The 20,967-nt window shown below is 43.6% G+C and overlaps 1 protein-coding gene across 2 annotated transcripts in view; it reads left to right on the top strand.

Annotated features, from left to right (window-relative positions):
• eogt (EGF domain-specific O-linked N-acetylglucosamine (GlcNAc) transferase) overlaps positions 1 to 20,967 on the top strand; it is a 69,453-nt gene that overhangs the window by 14,279 nt on the left and 34,207 nt on the right. For both annotated transcript variants that reach the window (XM_067999130.1, XM_067999131.1), the window contains exons 7-10: positions 5,297 to 5,403; positions 6,240 to 6,343; positions 19,961 to 20,053; positions 20,158 to 20,229. In XM_067999130.1, coding sequence (XP_067855231.1) covers positions 5,297 to 5,403; positions 6,240 to 6,343; positions 19,961 to 20,053; positions 20,158 to 20,229 — 376 coding nt within the window. The remainder of the gene's footprint in view (positions 1 to 5,296; positions 5,404 to 6,239; positions 6,344 to 19,960; positions 20,054 to 20,157; positions 20,230 to 20,967) is intronic.

Below are 20,967 nucleotides of genomic sequence, written 5' to 3'. Positions count from 1 at the left end.
CTACATGTTACACTACTGTGTTTTGTACAATTGAAGAGGCAAAAAAATAACAATAACTTGCATTTATATAGCGCCTTTAATATAGAAAGTCCCAAGATGCTTCACAGATGTGTAATCAAAGTTAAATAGTTGCTGAGCCAAAGAAGGAGATATTAGGAGGGTTTACCAAAAGCTTGGTCAAAGAGATGGGTTTTAAGGAGGGTCTTAAAGGAAGAGACCGAAGTGGAGAGGAAGAGGGGTTTAGGATGGGAATTCCTGAACATGGGGCCTAGGCAGATGAAGGCATGGCCACCAATGCTGGGGCGAAGGGAGGAGGGGTTGCACAAGAGGCCAGTTAAAGAGGTGGAGAGTTCAAAGGAGGGTGGGCGGGGGGCTGTAGAGCTGAAGGAGGTTACAGAGATTGGGAGGAGTGAAGTCATGAAGGAATTTAAACACAAGGATGAGAATATTAAATTTGAGGCATGGGGACCGGGAATTAATGTAGGTCAGTAAGAACGGGTGATGGGTGAGCGGGACACTCTGCGGGAAAGAATACGGGCAGCAGAATTTTGGGTGAGCTTAAGTTTACAGAGAGTGGAGTATGGGAGACAGGCCAGGAGACAATTAGAATCTGGAGGTGGCCAAAGCTTGGATGAGAGTTTCGGCAGCAGATGAGCGAACATGGTGGAGACTAGAGATGTTAGCGGTGTAAGTAGGCAGTCTTTGTGATGGAGAGCATATAGGTTGGCAACTCAGCTCGGGGTCTAAGCTGCAAATATTCAGGTCCCACCTAAGACATAGGCCATGGAGGGGGATGAAGTTATTGGCAAGGGAACGGAGTTTGTGCTGAGGGCCAAAGATGATGGCTTCAGTCTTCCCAATGTATAGTTAGAGGAAATTCTAGGAGGCTAGATGTTGGACAAGCAGTCTGACAGAGACAGTGGAAGGGTTGAGAGAGGTGGTGGAGAATGGAGCTGGGTGTCATCAGCAAAAATGTGGAAGCTGACTCCACGTCCACAGATGAGTAAGAATGAGGGTGAGCATGTAGATGAGGAAAAGGAGGAGTCAAGTATAGATCCTTAGGGGACTCCGGAGGTACCACTGCAATGGCTGGAAGAGAAGCCATTGCTGGAGATGCACTGGCTATGTTTGGGTAGGTATGAGTGGAACCATGCGAGGGTAGTCCCACTGAGCTGGACAAGTGGAGGAGAGTGGTCTAGTCATCCATGTCAAAGGTTGCAGAGAGGTTGAGGAAGATGAGGAGAGATAATGCACCACGACCACAGTCACAGAGAATAGTGTTTGTGACTTTGGTTAGGACCATTTCGGTGCTGCAAATCCTACCTATTTATTCAACAGTCACATTTTTCAATATTACAGCAAGGAAATACTACAATGTATACTTAAATTGACAATGTGGGAGAATCCCTGTTACTTTAGGCTCCAGTGGAAACCTCAAACATAGTAACTTCTACCTACTTCAAGGTGAATAAATACACAGTAATTATTAGAACAGAAGCTGGGAGTTGAGAAACTGAGAGGGACAGAGATAGCAATAAAGTACATGTGAGGAAAAGAAAAATTTAAACAAAATAAGAGTTACAAGACCGGAAAAGGTGATAAGGAGATTAAATTAAAAAAAAAAGTAACAGAAAAGTTGTGAAAATTATTATTTTAAAATTTATATATATTGAATTTTTGTGATAATCAAGGTGAGAGATGTCAGTGCTGAGGAGAGGAATGGAATAGTTTTCCATTTCAGGCATCTAATGTTACCATCAAGTACTTCCAGCCAAAGTTCAGTGTTGGCGAAATGCAGAATAAAGCTATAGCTACACTGCCATTTTTGCATCACTGCACATCGATTTCTTACTTGCAGTAATATAAACATGACGTCCTGGGCATTTTAAAATCTTACACAGATCCTGCTTTAAGTGTTTTGAGAACATGGATTCTCCTGCCTGTGCGCTCAACGTGCATAAAATGTGACTGTAGAGCTCCGCACATGCTGTTGAGAATTTGATTCACACCCAGGCTGGAACTGATTCTGTAGCTATTTGTCTCAGACCAGCAGCTACAGTATAAACACAGTTTGAAGTGCTCTCTACTCTGACCCAAGAATGTAGCATAACCCCAACTTCAGCAGAGTTTCTTCCACAGTCCACTGTGAAGCTTTCCACTCCATACACCAGCGATCCTTATGGTCTCTCTGAAATATGAGAAGTTACTTTTGACATTTTAAAAATATAATTGAATTACCACCAAGTTTGAAACCATAATTAAAATAAATTAATTGAAGGTAATGTGTTACACAATGATGCACAGACTTTGTGCTTGCAGTAAACAATGCCTTTCATGTATTCTCACTAGAAGGTGCATTTATTCCATTTACTGATCTAAATAGGAGAGATAAGGAGAATTTTATGCAGCGAGTTGTTAGGATCTGGAATGCACTACCTAAAAGTGAGGTGAAAGCAGATTCAATAGTAACTTTTAAAAAGGAATTGAATATATACTTGAAAAGGAAAAAATTGCAGGGCTATGGGGAAAGAACAGGGTTGTGGGATTAATTGGATAGCTTTTTCAAAGAGCCAGCAGAGGCATGATGGGCTGAATTGCCTCCTTTTGTGCTGTATGATTCTATTATTTGTAATAAAACTTCTGATTTGATTATAAATCTATGGTATACTTTAAGGTTTTTTTCCTTAAATTATAAACCTTTAGTATAGTTTATGTGTATCTCAATGCACCACTCTGTGGAATAGTAGAATGATGGGTTTGTGGCATGATTTGCTATCTGGCAACTTTCCAGTTTTGATTGTGCTATCAGGAGGCAATGTAGAGAGAGGAAAAATAAGACAGCAGGTCATCCCCAGCTGATTTCCTGCACCTCCCAGTAGTTGACTATGGAGCAGCATTAACAGAGGAGTAGGAATGGAAAATAAATTTCACAGTAAAAATTTTCTTCACAATAGTATCATTCCTAATGTTAGCAAGAACAAGTAGGAGTTTGAAATTTAGTGCTACAGTCTATAATTGAAAATGTGGACTAGTGATGTGCAAGGCAAAATCATTAATTTGTGTAATTCTCAAATTCCTTGACGATTAATTTCATGTTTACAATTAATGTATTTTTACACAGTTTTCTTCATTATAATGTTACAAAATTATCTTCATTATGATGTTACAATAACAATTTGTCAATAATGAAAAACGAAACCACGTTCATTTACAGCATAGTGCACTTCAACATATTGGGCTCGATTTTTGGACGTCCGAGAGGGCAGGTTCGTGGCGGGGGGGCTCCGAAAATCGGGGATTCCTGGGGCGGGTCCGGAGCCTGGCTCCAACCCGCCCGCTTCCGGGTTCCCCAGTGACGCAATTAAAGCCGGCGGGATCCCGCTTAAACCAATTAATTAGATAGTTCAGGTTGTTTGCAGACCTGATTTGTAGGATATTTTAGGAGGGGTGGGATTTTCAACTCAACTGAGCGTGTTTCCCATACTGGGGGCAACACTCCCAGTTGAAATGGACATGTTGCAGCCACCAGCCTCTGGCAGCTGCAAAGGTCCATTTAACAGTGGGGGGAGGGAGACCTTCACTCATTGCAGGAGGCCACTCTGTCACTTTGGACAAAGTTTGGCCTCCACTACCCTCCTCCTAACAATAAAATTCACAAACTTGCAACCTCAACCCTGGTGTGCAGACACATTTACCTACCTTGCGGATCCCCTCAAACGCTCATCTTCCAGATGGGGGCCGCCATAGCTGCAGTCATGTCCTCCTCGGAGGACGAACAGCATCACCAGACTCGCCGGCCACACCTTCCACCTCTGATACGTGGAGCTCCACAACACAGTGCTATGACACATCCACCTGCACAGCAGGAGGGAGGGCAATCGCAGAAGGCACTACCTCTCGCCACTGGGTCTACAGGCTGAGGCTCAGCTTCCTGGACTTCTCTGAGCAGCAGTGCACACGGAGGCTCAGAGTCACTCGACATGTAGTCATGGACATCTGCAGCCTCCTTCATGCCGAGCTGCTCCCGGCTGGCCCGAGCATCATCATCTTACCTGTCGCTGTCAAAGTCACCACTGCCCTCAACAACTTCTCCTCCGCATCCTTCCAGGGTGCCACCGGGGACATTGCCGACGTCTCTCAGTCGTCTACACAAAAGAGCCCTGCAATATACCTACACCCACTCTGCAGTGACACAATGGGTGGCATCAGGTGTGGGTCTTCATTGTGATCCTCAGGAAAGGGCATTATTAGACAAACCAGACAAGATTTGCAAAGGCGTGGCAGTAGTGGTGACAATATAATATGTAATGTAAGTTGATCAGAAATCAAATATAAGTAAAAACCATGACAAACCCTCAAACACCCTTGTGTATCCCCTTCATGTTCATGACACGTTTGCCTTACTCTTCCTACTACACATATGTGATGCATGCCCTGTGGCTGCAGCACAGGTAGTGGCAGGTTGGGTGAGGCTGACCGTGAAAGAGATGCATGAGAGGGTGAGTATGAGATGGAGCCATGAGTTTGTATGAAGATTGGGTTTAGTGGTAGTGCTGAGATGAGTACTTGCGAGGTGAGTAAGTGCAGGTAAGATGAGGATGAGCTTTGAGTGGGTGTGAGGAGTGATGTGATAGAGTAGTGTTGGCAGTGCAGAAGGAGATGAGGGGTGGAGGTGGTGATGTGGCAAATGGAGTGTAGGGGAATGAGTAAGTGTACTCACTTCGGCTGACCGACTTAGGTCATTGAAGCGAGCCAGGCCTTCGTGGTGGCAGAGGCAGGGCCACTTCCTCCCGTCCGCCGGGGAGAAGATCTCTGTCCTTCTCCTCCTCACCCCGTCCAGTAGGACCTGGAGTGAGGCATCATTAAACCTGGGAGCAGCCTTCTCTCTGGGCTGCTCCATGCTGTAATTTTGGCTCCTTTCTGCAGCATCAGTCAGTGTAGGACTGCCCCTTTAAATAGGGCTCCTCCAGCTGACAGCCTATGATGCGGCTGCGCAGTCCGCCCGCTGCGCAGCTTTCCAGCGCAAAACCCGGAAGCCAAGGTAAGTGCCTTCAATTAGGCTGCGATCGGGTGCGGAGCCCGGGCTCAATCGAACCCCTGCTGCCAACCCGCCTTCCTCCTAAAATCGAGCCCATTCAGTTAATTTGATAGATGCAGCGGTTGTACATGACACCGGGAAACCCTTTGACATTTTAAACTGGAGCAAATTGAACAGTGATAAATTATTAAGTACTTGGTATCCTTAGGCAGCACTGATTCAATATTTTTGTATCATTATAATCTGTTCTTTGCACAGGTTTGCGGAACTACAAACATATTCTCAACTGAACTTTCAACTGATGGAAGATGGAAATTGTGACCTCATTATTGAAAAGCCAACTTACTTCATGAAGCTTGATGCAGGTAAAGCCAAATAATTTTCCTACTAAATTAGTAGCAGTCTTCACTGACTCGCATAATGTTGTGCCTTTGCATCTAAAGTAAGCTACTATTTTATTAATTTTGCCTATTGATCAAATGACCTGTTTTTTAAAAATACTCATTTTAAGTGTTTGTCTTGAAGTGAATCAATTAAATGTAAAAATTAGTTAGAAGATGATTGTAAATGTTCTGGGATCTTGGGGTTATGTTGTCTCCTTGCCAGGTCCAAGGGGAAAATGGGTACAAACAGTATCTCATTTTTGTGTATATCAGAGGGAACAATAAATATACAATAAATGTAAATGTCTGCAATAGTCAGTGACCATTTTCACTTGCTACCCTTCTAAAATATCGGAAAACTCTCTAAATATTAGCTATATTTGCTAGTTTCTGTGTTGTTATAAAACAAAGTATATACATAGTTATATTGACCTTAAAAGATTTTATATAGTGCTTTTACTTCTCTTTCAACAAAGCTGTCCTATCCATATTTCCTTATTCATAATCACTAACATACCTATGAGTTCCTAATCACAGCCTTGTTGCTCAGTTCAGTGTTTACAAAACTCCCAAAACTTACATTTCCACAGCCTTTGTTTTAAACATATTAAAAATAATATTGTTTTAGGGCTTTGTCAAACACTGTGAATATGTTTCTAGAAAGAAATAGAATGTTGGTGATTGCAGTAGGTGCTCAACCAAGAAGTCAGCATCTTGGTGATATCACAGTGAGTGACACCCAGCTGTACATTTACCAGTTGCATTTGGCAAAGCAAATTTTGCCTCATTCATTAATGAACATTTATTCTTTATTTTAGGTGTCAATATGTACCACCATTTCTGTGACTTTGTTAACCTCTATATTTCCCAACACGTCAACAACTCTTTTGATACTGATGTGAACATTGTAATGTGGGACACTGTAAGTACTTTACTACTTTGCTACTGATTGTAGACCACTAATAATGGGATGTTTGTTTGTCATCATCTATTTGCTCTGGGTAAATCAGGTAATCTAATGGGGAAAATCAATAAGGATGGCTACCCCTTCAAGAGAGTTCTTATTTCTACACAACACATGTAACACTCCAGTGTGGTCTGTGTTCAAATATTTGTCTACAGTTGTTGGCCTCACTGCATTTTGCACGGTTCCCATATTTGTTTTAGATGGAATCGCATCTGTTTGGATTATGAAGTCAAGAATTACTTTTGGTGCAGTAGACTTGAGTTCTGACTCAGTAGTCTTTCCAAAGATTCTGAATTTTGTTAAATTTGGCTTCACAATCTGTGTCAACTGCAGGAAGGTGTTTCCTGCAACTGATGGCTACTACTTTACATTATAATAATTCAGTCCAAAATTCCAAAAAGAAGATGCGTCAGTGTCCTAGGCCCAACCATCTTCAGCTGCTTCATCAATGACCTTCCCTCCATCATAAGGTCAGAAATGGGGATGTTTGCTGATGACTGCACAGTGTTCAGTTCCATTCGCAACCCCTCAAATAATGAAGCAGTCCGAGCCCGCATGCAGCAAGACCTGGACAACATCCAGGCTTGGGCTCATAAGTGGCAAGTAACATTCGTGCCAGATAAGTGCCAGGCAATGACCATCTCCAACAAGAGAGAGTCTAACCACCTCCCCTTGACATTCAACGGCATTACCATCGCCGAATCCCCCACCATCAACATCCTGGGGGTCACCATTGACCAGAAACTTAACTGGACCAGCCATATAAATACTGTGGCTACGAGAGCAGGTCAGAGGCTGGGTATTCTGCGGCGAGTGACTCACTTCCTGACTCCCCAAAGCCTTTCCACCATCTACAAGGCACAAGTCAGGAGTGTGATGGAATACTCTCCACTTGCCTGGATGAGTGCAGCTCCAACAGCACTCAAGAAGCTCGACACCATCCAAGATAAAGCAGCCCGCTTGATTGGCACCCCATCCACCACCCTAAACATTCACTCCCTTCACCACCGGCGCACTGTGGCTGCAGTGTGCACCATCCACAGGATGCACTGCAGCAACTCGCCAAGGCTTCTTCGACAGCACCTCCCAAACCCGCGACCTCTACCACCTAGAAGGACAAGAGCAGCAGGTACATGGGAACAACACCACCTGCACGTTCCCCTCCAAGTCACGCACCATCCCGACTTGGAAATATATCGTCGTTCCTTCATTGTCGCTGGGTCAAAATCCTGGAACTCCCTTCCTAACAGCACTGTGGGAGAACCGTCACCACACGGACTCAAGAAGGCGACTCACCACCACCTTCTCAAGGGCAATTAGGGATGGGCAATAAATGCTGGCCTCGCCAGCGACGCCCACATCCCGTGAACGAATAAAAAAAAAAGATTGAAGAGGTGGTAAAATCAAGAATGACTGTGCAGGCAACTCCCAGTGTAGCTGGGCAGATTAGTGGCCAGGATTCCCAACCTGGTAAGTTCCAGATCTTGTGTGTACTATTATTAGAAGGTATATAGGAGGATGGGAAAATGGAGACTGACTCCCAAATTACTGTTGAACACCTTCTTGTGGCCAGTTACAGAGCAACAGATATCTGCATTTCCTTTTGCCTGTATTTGATGCAGAGAGACACAAAAGACAGGAAAGGGAAAACTACAGTTTAACTCCAATTTAAAATTCTCATCCTCGTGTATAAATCCCTTCATGGCCTCGCCCTTCCCTATCTCTCTCCATCCTCCAGCCCTCTAGCACCGACAGAACTCTATGTTCTTCTGACTCTGGCCTCTTGTGCATCGCTTCGTTGGTGGCCGTGCCTTCAACCGACTAGACCTCACACTCTGCAATTCCCCCCTAAACCCCCACCTCTCCACCTCCCACTCCTTCTTTAAGACTCTCCTTAAATCACACGTCTTTGACTAAGCTTTTGATCAGCCCTCCTAATATCTACTTATTTGGCTCAGTGTCCATTTTATGTCTGTTTATGCTCCTGTGAAGCGCCTTGGGTTATTTTTCTACATTAAAATCACTGTATTGAAGAAAGATTGTCTACCTTGGGATTTTACTCTCTGGAGAGGAGGGGGATGAAGGGGTGCTTGGCAGAAGTCTTCAAGATTTTATTGATATGGAGAATCTGAATGCAGAAAAGTTCTTCTGTCAGCCACAGAATTCAATTAAGAGACACTGTTTTAAGTCAAGGGTATTAAAGGAAAATAGGAAATTTAAGCAACATTTCTTTAGTAAGGGAGTGATAGAATTGTGGAACAGATTACTAGTGAGGGTGATAGAACAGATTATCATGGCAGGCTTTAAAAAAATGGACTGGATGAATTCCTGTTAGGAAATAGGATACAGAGCTATTAGTTCTAGAGTCGTGGTAAAGAATCCGATGGGAGGTTTGGAAGAGCAGGCTTGATGGACCAGTGGTCTTCTGTCCAAAACATTCTTATGTAATAGAGGTTGAAGCAGTAGAGTATTTGCCCATTTTGTGAAATCTACTTTTGTCTTTGTTGAAGAGGAGTTGAAGGATAACAGTAGAGTTCGGGAATAAATTTACTATTGTTACTTCCTACCACTTTGCCCATCACTCCCAAAACTCCCTGTTTGAATCCCTTCAGTACATCTTCAACCCATCTTTCCCGCAACTCTCCACAATCAGGTTATCCCCCCTGCCACAGCACAGAAACGGCCTAACCAAAGTCACAAATGATATCCTCTGTGACTGTGACCCTGGTGCACTATCACTCTTTGTGTTTCTCAACTTCTCTGCAACCTTTGACGAGGTTGACTACACCATCCTCTTCTAACACCTCTCCTCCATTGTCCAACTCAGTGGGACTGCATTCACTTGGTTTCAATCTTACCTATGCAGCTGGAGCCAGAGCATCTCCAGCTAAGGCTTCTTTTTCTGCCCCTGCACTGTTACTTCTAGAGTCCCCAAGGATTTATCCGTGACCCCCTCCTCTTTCTCATCTACATGCTGCCCGTTGGCACCATCATCCTGAAGACATGTATGCTGATAACACATGTATGCTGATAACACATGTATGCTGATAACCACCAGGTCTACCTCTCCACCACATCACACTCAACAATTCCACTGCCTCTGTGTTGTCATACTGCTTGTCTGACATTCAGTCCTGGATGAGCTGCAATTTTCTCTAGTTAAGCATTGGGATGACCCAAGCCATAGTCTTCGAACCCCACCACAAACTCCATACCCATGCCATCAATTCCATTCCCCTCTCTGGCCCCTGATCCAGGTCGAACCAGTGGTCACAATCTTGGCTTTCTACTTAACCCCGAGCTGAGTTTCCAACCCTATCCTCTCCATCATAAAGACCGCCTACTTCCTCCTCCGTAACATCGCCTGCCTTCACCCCTGCCTCAGCCCATCCGCTGCTGAAACTCTCAACCATGCCCTTGTCAGCTCTAGACCTGACCAATGCTATCCTGACTGGCCTCCCATCCTCCGCCCTCCATAAACCTCAGCTCATCCAAAACTCTGCGTCCCATATCCTGTTCTGCACCAAGTCCTGCTCACCCAACATCCCTCTGCTCGTTGACCTGTATTGGCTCCTGGTCCTCCAACTCCTTAAATTTAAAATTCTTTTCCTCTTGTATACATCCCTTCATAGCCTCACCCCTCTCAGTAACCTCCTCCAGTCCTACAACCTGCTGAGAACTCTATGTTCCTCCAACTTTGGCTTCTTGTGCATCCCCTACTTCCTTCGTCCCACCATTAGTGGTTGTGCCTTCAGCTGTCTAGGCCCTACGCTCTGGAATTGCCTCCCGAAACACACTGCCTCTCTACCTCCCTCTCCTCCTATAAGACCTTCCTTAAAATCCATCTATTGATCATACCATCCTCCTCCTTCACCTCCTTTGTTGTTCAGCTCCATGACAGTGCTCTTGCATGGTTTGGATCCTATCTGTTCCAATGCAGCCAGATCCAGCAAATGCTTCTCCCCACCACTGGCATCATTAAAGGATCTATGATTGGCTCCGTTCTCTTCCTTATCTACATCTTGCCCCTTACTATCTATAGGCAAAGGGTCAGTTTTCATACATATGCTGATGATGTCCACCTCTACCTCTCCCTCACTTTCCTTGACTCCATGATCATTTTGTCCATTCCGATTTCCTGTCTGACATTAAGTTGTGGGTGAGTGAAAATGTCCTCCAACTGGTCATTAGGAAGACCAAAACCATTATTTTCGACCCCTACCATAAATTCGCTTTCTTATCACTGACTTTTACTATGACAAAGAAGTAAAGCAGCTAATCTGCCAGCTGTTACAATTTTTTTTATCAGTTCAGTTTTAGCTTGTCAAAATCCTATTTTGAAAAATTTATTTATGAATCAGCAAAAGGCAAAATCGATTGAACATAATCTGATTATACAGCCTAATTTACATTATTTTAGAATGTGAAGCAAGGAGTTAATGTTCAATTATTTTACACAGTAAACTTAATTACATTCATGATATGAGCCGCACATCTCTTCACTTTATTTATGACACATTTATTGCTGGTAATCTGAATCTGAATTATTTATTACTGTCTCTGAACTCTAGTAACCTTTAAGATTGCAGCCCAAAGCAATTAAAAGTAAATTTGCTGCTTGATAGGTAGCTATCTTATGCAGGAGTGGTGATGGTCAGAATTTGCTAAGCTGCTCAAGTTGCTACATTGTCCAAAAATTTATTTTGCAAAAATAAAAATTGGGTTCATAAGTATGTGCTGATGTCACCAATGTGAACAGTATTTATTATTTGCTAACCTATGTTCAAAAGCCCAGTTCGGAGAGGATGAAGTTATTTGCCAAATGCAAATGTTTTGCTGTGGATATCATTATGTAGACACCGTAGGTCGGAATGTGTTCGGTCGGTGAAGCGCCTTGCCTGCTGGGAGCACATAGAAGGAAACCGCAGCGGTGCTCCCTCTAATTTTTCATCCATTAATTGTGATGAGCTTAATAATAGATGAAAAATCAGGGGTAGAGCATCTGTGATTTCCTGGTATGTGCTCCTGGTGGGTGAGGCACCCCACCAGAGGCATGCAATCATAAAACTGGTCCGCGTTAATATTGGAAACAAAATAAGCTATTCTAGTTGTTGCTCTCGTGACCAAATAGCTGGTGAAACACACAGGTTCATTAACTAAGAAGAAAACTGAGATGTTCACAGTTAGCAGGAAATAGTAGCATGTTGTTTGGATCAGTTCTAAGATGGTATTTATAACCTGTTCTACTATGTGCCAAAAAGGCAGGATCCTCATCTTTTTGTCTGATGAAATGTAAAACTCTATACTACAGAATTACTGCGTTATATTATATATTAGAGGAAGCACAATTGGGAATTGGTGGAGGAATCCAGAACAAGGGGGCACAATCTTAAAATTAGAACTAGGCCATTGAGGAGTGAAATCAGGAAGCATTTTTTCCACACAAAGGGTAGTAGAAATTTGGAACTCTCTCCTCCAGAAGGCTGAAGATGCTGGGTCAATTGCAATTTTCAAGACTGAGATTGATAGATTTTTTTTATAGGTAAGGACATCAAGCGATGTGGAGAACAGGTAGATAAATGGAGTTGAGGTGCAGATTAGCCATGACCTAATAGAATGGCGGAACAGGCTCAAGGGTCTAAGTGGCCTACCCCGTTCCTATGTTCCTTCAAAGAAGGATAAACAAAAGGACACTTTATAGAAATGTGAATGACACCCTATTTTGAAGTTACATGTATGAGTTTTGTAGGCTTGCCTCGTGGATAACATGTTTAGTTGTGACTAACACAAAATTGACCCCATTCCCAACAAGTATTCTTTTTATGCAATTGATTTTGTAACTTTTTTTAAGAGGAAAAATTATGGTAATTTGTTTCACTGTACTTCTGTTTGGATTATTTTGAATGAAATACTATAATGTATATGTGGGCAGTTTGCAGTGAGGAGTTTGCAGTAGCTATTAGGTGTCCACACAGTAAGATAATAATTCTAAAATCATACCACACCACAGTACAAATTTTCACATGTCACTATATATAGGGATTATTGATTTGCTTTTGTCATCCACAGTGGTATAAGATGGTTGTTTTGTTGTTTACCATTGTGCATTATCCTTACACAAGATATAAAAATAAGAGAGATTTCTTTAATATTTCAGTATTTTCACTTGGAAAGTTATTGACTACAGGGACTACTCTCTCTATGTATCATAGTATCATAGTCTTTTATAAATGTATAAATAGTGAAAGGGTAGTCAAAGGAAGGGTGGGCTGATTAGGGACAAAAAAGATCTTCTTGTGGAGGCAGATGGTATGGCTAAGGTACTAAATTAATACTTCGCATCGGTCTTCACTAGAGAAGATGCTGCCAATGTAGCAGTAAAGGAGGAGGTAGTAGCAATATTGGATAGGATAAAAATAGATAAAGAGGAGGTACTTAAAAGGTTGGCAGTACTCAAAGTAGAAAAGTCACCCGGTCCAGATGGGATGCATCCTAGGTTACTGAGGAAAGTAAGGCTCTGGCCACATTCTTCCAATCCTCCTTAGATATGGGGGAGGCGCCAGAGGTCTGGAGGATTGCAAATGTTACACCCCTGTTCAATAAAGAGGAGAGGGATAAACCTGGCAATTACAGGCCAGTCAGCCTAACGTCAGTGGTGGGGAAACTTTTAGAGACAATAATCCGGGACAAAATTAATTGGCACTTGGAAAAGTATGGGTTAATAAATGAAAGTCAGCACGGATTTGTTAAAGGAAAATCGTGTTTGACTCACTTGATTGAGTTCTTTGATGAAGTAATGGAGAGGGTTGATGTTGTGTATATGGACTTACAAAAGGCATTTGATAAAGTACCACATAATAGACTTGCTAGCAAAATCAACGGCCATGGGATTAAAGGGACAGTGGCAGCGTGGATTCAAAATTGGCTGAGGGACAGAAAACAAAGAGTAGTGGTGAACGGTTGTTTTTCAGACAGGAAGGAAGTATACAGTGGTGTTCTCCAGGGGTCAGTATTAGGACCACTGCTCTTTTTGATATATATTAATGACCTGGACTTGGGTATAGAGGGTATAATTTCAAAGTTTTCAGATGACACAAAACTCAGAAATGTGGTAAACAATGTGGAGGATAGTAACAGACTTCAGGAGGACATGGACAGACTGGTGAAATGGGCAGACACATGACAGATGAAATTTAACGCAGCGAAGTGTGAAGTGATGCATTTTGGTAGGAAGAACGAGGAGAGGCCATATAAACTAAATGGTACATTTTTAAAGGGGATGCAGGATCAAAGAGAACTGGGGGTGCACATACATAAACCTTTGAAGGTGGCAGGACAAGTTGAGAAGGCTGTTTAAAAAAAGCATATGGGATCCTGGGCTTTATTAATAGAGGCATAGGAAAGGCATTCAATAAGGTGCCACATAAAAGATTACTGCACAAAATAAGAGCTCATGGTGTTGGGGGTAATATACTGGCATGGATAGAGGATTGGCTAACGAACAGAAAACAAAGAGTCGGGATAAAAGGGTAATTTTCAAAATGGCAATCTGTAACTAGTGGGGTGCCGCAGGGATCAGTGCTGGGGCCTCAACTATTTACAATATATATCAATGACTTGGATGAAGGAACAGAGTGTCTTGTGGCCAAATTTGCTGATGATACAAGGATAGGTGGAAAAGCAAGTTGCAATGAGGACACAAAGGGCCCGATTTTAGCAGGGCTGTGGGTTCTCGGCGGATGGGCTAGCGGGCGCGTGGGTAACGCGCCCGGTGAAATTAGTGGGTTTCCCGCGCGATCGTAGCAGGCAAACCACTAATTGGATCCACTTACCTGCTCCTCCGGGTTCGCCGCTGCTGATCTGCGCGTCGGGCGGGCTGCACATGCGCAGTAAGATCTGTCAGCTGGAGGCGCTCTATTTAAAGGGGCAGTCTTCCACTGACAGATGCTGCAGGAAATAGGCAAAATCACAGCATGGAGCAGCCCAGGGGGAAGGCTGCTCCCAGTTTAATGATGCCTCACCCAGGTATCAATACATGGAGTGAGGAGGAGGGGGAGGACAGAGACCTTCCACCCGGCGGGCGGGAGGAAGCGGCCCGCCTCCGCCACCAGGAAGGCCTGGCTCGAGGTGGCAGAGGAGGTCACCTGCGCCACCAACATATCGCCCACAGTGCAGGAGGCGGTCCAATGACCTCAGTAGGTCAGCCACAGTGAGTACACGTAGTCTTTCCCCTACACTCCGTCTGCCACAGCACTGCCCCCACCCCACATCTCCTTCGGCACTGCCAACACTACTCTGTCACATCACCCCTCATACCCACTCAAACCCCATCCTCATCTTACCTGCACCTACTCACCTCGCCAGTACTCACCCCGCCACTACCACGCAACCCAATCCTCATACAATCTCATGGCTCTGTCCCATACTCACCCTCTCATGCATCTCTCTCACGGCCAGCCTCACTCAACCTGCCACCACCTGTGCTGCAGCCACAGGGCATGCATCACATATGTGCAGTAGGCAGCGTAAGGCAAACGTGTCATGAGCATGAAGGGGATGCATAAGGGTGTTTGAGGGTTTGTCATGGTTGTTACTTATATTGAATTTCAGAACAACTCACATCACACATTATATTTGGCACCACTACTGCCATGTCTTCGCGAATCCTGTCCGGTTTGTGCAATAATGCCCACTCCTGGGTATCACTATGAGGACCCACCACTGATGCCACCCATTGTGTCACTGCAGAGTGGGTGTCGGTGTATTTGCAGGGCTCTTCTGCGCAGACGACTGAGAGACATCGGCGATGTCCCCGGTTGCACCCTGGAAGGCTGCGGAGGAGAGGTTCGGGAGGGCAGTGGTGACTTTGACAGCGACAGGTAGGAAGATGGTGCACGGGCCAGCCAGGAGCAGCTCGGCATGAAAGAGGCTGCAGATGTCCACGGCTACATGTCGAGTGACTCTGAGCCTCCGTGTGCACTGCTGCTCAGAGAGGTCCAGGAGGCTGAGCCTCGGTCTGTGGAACCTGTGGTGAGGGTAGTGCCCTCTGCGACGCATTTCTCTCTGCGGTAGCCCTCCCTCCTGCTGTACAGGTGGATGTGTCACAGCACTCTGTTGTGGAGCTCCATGTGTCAGAGGTGGACGGCATTGATGGCGAGGCTGGTGAGGCTGGTGATGCTGTTCGCCCTCCGAGGAGGTCATGACTGCAGCTACGGCGGCCCCCATCCGGAAGATGTACATCTGAGGGGGTCCGCAAGGTAGGTACATGTCTCCGGACCCCGGGGTAAGTGTGCAGGTGGGTGACTTTGACTGTCAGGAGGAGGGTGGTGGAGGCCAAACTTTGTCCCAAGTGACAGAGTGGCCTCCTGCAATGGGTGAGGGTCTCCCCCACCACCTGTCAAATGGACCTTTGCAGCTGCCACAGGCTGACAGCTGCAACACGTCCATTCGAGCTGGGAGTGTTTCCCCCAGTGTGGGAAACAGTCCCATGTTGTTCAAAAATCCCACATAGTCCCTTAATCAGGTCAGTTAATGACCTGAAATACCTAACTAAATATTGTCAAGTGGCATCCCGCTGGCTTTAATTGCCTGCGGGATTCCCACCAGCGGGGGCTGCGCGCGCACGCGGGGAATGCGGAAGTGGGCGGGATCGAGGCGGGATCCGGTCCCGCTCCTGGATTTCCCGATTTTGCGTTGCCTTCGAGACACACGACAACGCAAAATCGTCGAGCAGAAATTGATAGCCAAGTTCCGCACCCATGAGGACGGCCTCAACCGGGATCTTGGGTTCATGTCACGCTACACGTTACCCCACCAGCGAACAAATGTTATCTGTTTTTAATATAATGGGTCATTTGCTGGCTTTCTCTGCCTTCCGGATGTTTCTGCCTCTCTCTGTTTTTTTTCCTGTTTGTTTTTTTTGTTGAATGTGTATTCGGGGGTTCTGCAGGTGACACCTCTCTGTCTGAACACGGTGATTGCCTTGGCAACGGGCAGTTGCAGGGGCATTCTGTAAACACCATGTATTGTTCTATATGTATAAATGCGTAGGCTTCGAGGAGCTCCTGAACATTTACCTGAGGAAGGAGGAAGCCTCCGAAAGCTTGTGAATTTAAAACAAAATTGCTGGACTATAACTTGGTGTTGTAAAATTGTTTACAATTGTCAACCCCAGTCCATCACCGGCATCTCCACATCATCTCCAACAAGAGAGAGTCTAACCACCTCCCCTTGACATTCAACGGCATTACCATCGCCGAATCCCCCACCATCAACATCCTGGGGGTCACCATTGACCAGAAACTTAACTAGACCAGCCATATAAATACTGTGGCTACGAGAGCAGGTCAGAGGCTGGGTATTCTGCGGCGAGTGACTCACCTCCTGACTCCCCAAAGCCTTTCCACCATCTACAAGGCACAAGTCAGGAGTGTGATGGAATACTCTCCACTTGCCTGGATGAGTGCAGCTCCAACAACACTCAAGAAGCTCGACACCATCCAAGATAAAGCAGCCCGCTTGATTGGCACCCCATCCACCACCCTAAACATTCACTCCCTTCACCACCGGCGCACTGTGGCTGCAGTGTGCACCATCCACAGGATGCACTGCAGCAACTCGCCAAGGCTTCTTCAACAGCACCTCCCAAACCCGCGACCTCTACCACCTAGAAGGACAAGGGCAGCAGGCGCATGGGAACAACACCACCTGCACGTTCCCCTCCAAGTCACACACCATCCCGACTTGGAAATATATCGCTGTTCCTTCATTGTCGCTGGGTCAAAATCCTGGAACTCCCTTCCTAACAGCATTGTGGGAGAACCGTCACCACACGGATTGCAGCGGTTCAAGAAGGCGGCTCACCACCACCTTCTCGAGGGCAATTAGGGATGGGCAATAAATGCCGGCCTTGCCAGCGACGCCCACATCCCGTGAACGAATAATAAAAAAAAAAGATTTACTAGAATGGTGCCAGGAATGAGGGACTTCAGTTATGTGGAGAGACTGGAGAAGCTGGGATTGTTCTCCTTAGAACAGAGAAAGTTAAGGGGAGATTTGATCGAGGTGTTCAAAATCATGAACGGTTTTGACAGAGTAAATAAGGAGAAACTGTTTGCTGTGGCAGAAGGGTCAGTAACCAGGTGACACAGATTTAAGGTGATCGGCAAAAGAGCCAGAGGCGACATGAGGAAACAGTTTTTTATGCAGCGAGTTGTAATGATTTGGAATGCACTGCCTGAAAGGATGGTGGAAACAGATTCAGTAGTAACTTTCAAAAGGGAATTGGATAAATACTTGAAGGGAGAAAATTTACAGGGCTATGGGGAAAGAAAGAATGTGACTAAACAGATAGCTCTTTCAAAGAGCTGGCACGATGCCAAATGGCCTCCTCGTGTGCTATAGCTACCATGATGATAAGATACTATTAATTATTCTTGCTTTATTTTGTGCTAGATTCAAACGTAAAAAGCCTTCAAATATCAGAAGTGAACCACTTCAATACAATGTTGCATGTGAAATGCATATTCAAAATAGGTTGACGGAGGAATAACTGAACATACCCAGTACTTTTAAGCTTTTACAATTGTGTATGGTTTCAAAATATCATAAGTCTGACCTACTTTCAGCAGAAAATGCTATCCTTGTAATAAATTTGCATAACTTGGTAAATAGTTTGGTAAGTAGTGAGATTTGGAGGTCTAGGGAATAATAAGTCAGTTGAAGACATGAAGCCTTTGGGTGTGTTTATAAAGTGAGTTCTGGGACTGAGTGGAAAGTGTAGCAAAACAGCAAGTAAAATAATAAGTTCTGCATTGCATTAATCTAAGTCGTCTTGCATTAGTACTCTGCCTAGACACCTGTGTCAGAGGTTTTAATTGTCTGTTGGAGTTGTGGGAATTGGTTTGTGTTTGTTGGGTGTGGTAGAGAAACTATTTGATGCAATACTACCAGAAAAAAACTATTATGAACATAGAATAACATTTTTCTGTTCAGTGAAATATAAAATGTGCCCCATATGTTCCTTCATTGTCGCTGGGTCAAAATCCTGGAATTCCCTTCCTAACACCACTGTGGGAGAACCTTCACCACATGGACTGCAGCGGTTCAAGGCGGAGGCTCACCACCACCTTCTCAAGGGCAATTAAGGATGGGCAATAAATACTGGCCTCGCCAGCGACGCCCACATCCTATGAACGAATAAAAAAAAGGCTTCCTGTGGTCCTTTCCACCATGCCTTCAGTTGCCTCTCTAAATTTTCTACTAAGGTTTGGCATCCATTTCTGTTTCTGTGAAATGCCATCAGGTGTTAACTACTTTAAAAACACTGCATAAATACAGGTTGATGTTATGATTGACAATCTCACTTACAGAGGCCGTAAGGATTTTTAAAATTCTCTTCTTTTCGAGCATAGCCATTAGTAACCTATTCTATAAGATACAATATTTCTGTACTTTACAAAACACGCTGCATGATATTATACAATGCAGAATTCTACTCTTATATGGCTTGCTTATCTTTTCTCTAACATCTGTGCTCTGGGGATGTTGATATCCTGTACTTCAAAATAAATTGAGCAGTGCTTTCACTTCTTTCATGTCATCAGTAGCCTGATCGTTTCATTAAAATGATAATTTTAATGCTTGTCTGATTCATTCTTTGTAAATTGTTTTGAAAAACCATATATTTGAAAAACCATTCCACATTTAGTACCATTGTTAACTTTATTATCTCCACGACTGCTATCTGTTTAGTATCTCTCTCTGTAGGTACTGTTCTTACTCTTTCAAAAACAGCGTTTCAGATAATTTCAAAATAATTTATTTACAGACATACTTTTTGAGCAGTGAAACAGCATCACTGACAAAATTATTGCTAATTCTGAATCATGTGTCTCTAGATAGCAGAAGTCTCTTTTTTTTTTCCTGCCACACAATGATGTGCTTCTACTTCTGATATTAGTTGCAACCTGCTCTATATGACGGTGTGAACACTATTGGATTGTACAGGTTATGCCATATCATTTTTTACTTTGTGAAAGTTTTCCTGAACACTCTTTCAATGCAGGCTGCATATCTTGTCTTCAGCATCTGTGTCCGTATTCTGTACTTGAAGAAAATAAATTGGGCAGTGATTTCATTTCTTTGATGTAGTCTGTGGCCTGATCACATCATTAAAATACGTTAGAGCCAGGGTCTCGCTTTGAAAATTGATTTGGAAAACTGTGTATTTAGAAAGCCTCTCCATTTTCATTACTGTTGCTGACTTTTATATGCCCTCTTCTGTTTGCTTCTACATAGGTTATCTCCACAGATTTTATTCTCTGTTTTGGAAGCTATATTTTGGATGACTTCGAAATAACTAAATTACAAATAAATGTTTTGACAACTGCACCAGAATCACCACTGAAACAATTGCAGATAGTGCATATATCTCAGCGATGTCTATTGTCAGTACAGATTTTTGGATTTATACTTTTTTCAAATGTATAAGGATAAAATGTTTGTATTTTTATCTGTTCTTTTTTTGATCTCAGTACTGATCTCGCTAGTTTCCCTTGTTTTGTCTTGCAGAGTTCCTATGGATATGGTGATTTATTTAGCGATACCTGGAAAGCATTTGCTGATCAAAATATTATACATTTAAAAACATTCGATTTTAAAAGGGTATTGAACATTTCTGATATTTTAATAATATTTATAGTTCATACATTTTAAAAGTGTTCTGTTTATGCACTGTCCTTTTGTCCTTCTTGTACGTGGTAATTTAGGTATGCTTCAAGGAAGTAGTCTTTTCATTACTCCCACGGATGCGCTATGGATTGTTTTACAATACCCCTTTGGTAAGTGCTATTTCATGTATCAGAAATCTATTTATTTATGTAATAAAAACAATTTTCATTCAATACATTTCACTCCTAATGAAATGAATACACAAACTTTACTATTCAATTTTTTAACCTCTCTGTTGGATGCCCTCATACTTTGCAGAACGCAAACTATCACTTGAATTCTGTAAGGATGATTTTCAGTTATGTTAAGTATTATAAAAGTTTGTGAGAAGAATGCATTTCTTTTGAGTGTTTCTTGTTTAAAACCAATGGACAGACCCCAACATACCAATGCCCACCTAAACACCATTATGGACCACATGCCGTACAAATCTTACACACACCAAGAACCCAACAAGCTCCCTAACCCCTGGCCCCTCCCATGCAACCCATGCCTCTTGTGAAGGCTTTGATCTTGCCAGTGTGTAGGGGCGCCTAATGTAAAGGCAGTTCGAGATCCTTAATATGTGCTTGTACATATGCCATGCAACCTGTAACATGTCCAATAAAATTTTTACTCTGAAAAAATGTTAGCTGTAAAATTGCAGGTTTTTTTTGTAATGCCAGAATTCACAATCAAGCTTGCAGCAGTTTTCATATATATAATGAAGCCATTTAATATGCAAAGAAAGGTTGCAGCTGCTGTTAAATCTGCATAAGTTGAATCTTAAAATTCTTTCTTGCTTCTGACAAATATGAGGGTATTACCCATCCAAAGATCAAGCAGTTTGATTGTGCGATTGACATATT

Source organism: Heptranchias perlo, chromosome 17 (genome assembly GCF_035084215.1).
Source record: "Heptranchias perlo isolate sHepPer1 chromosome 17, sHepPer1.hap1, whole genome shotgun sequence".
Classification (NCBI taxonomy): Eukaryota; Metazoa; Chordata; class Chondrichthyes; order Hexanchiformes; family Hexanchidae; genus Heptranchias; species Heptranchias perlo.
Note: the sequence above shows the minus strand (reverse complement) of the source record. Positions and strands in the feature narration are given on the sequence as shown.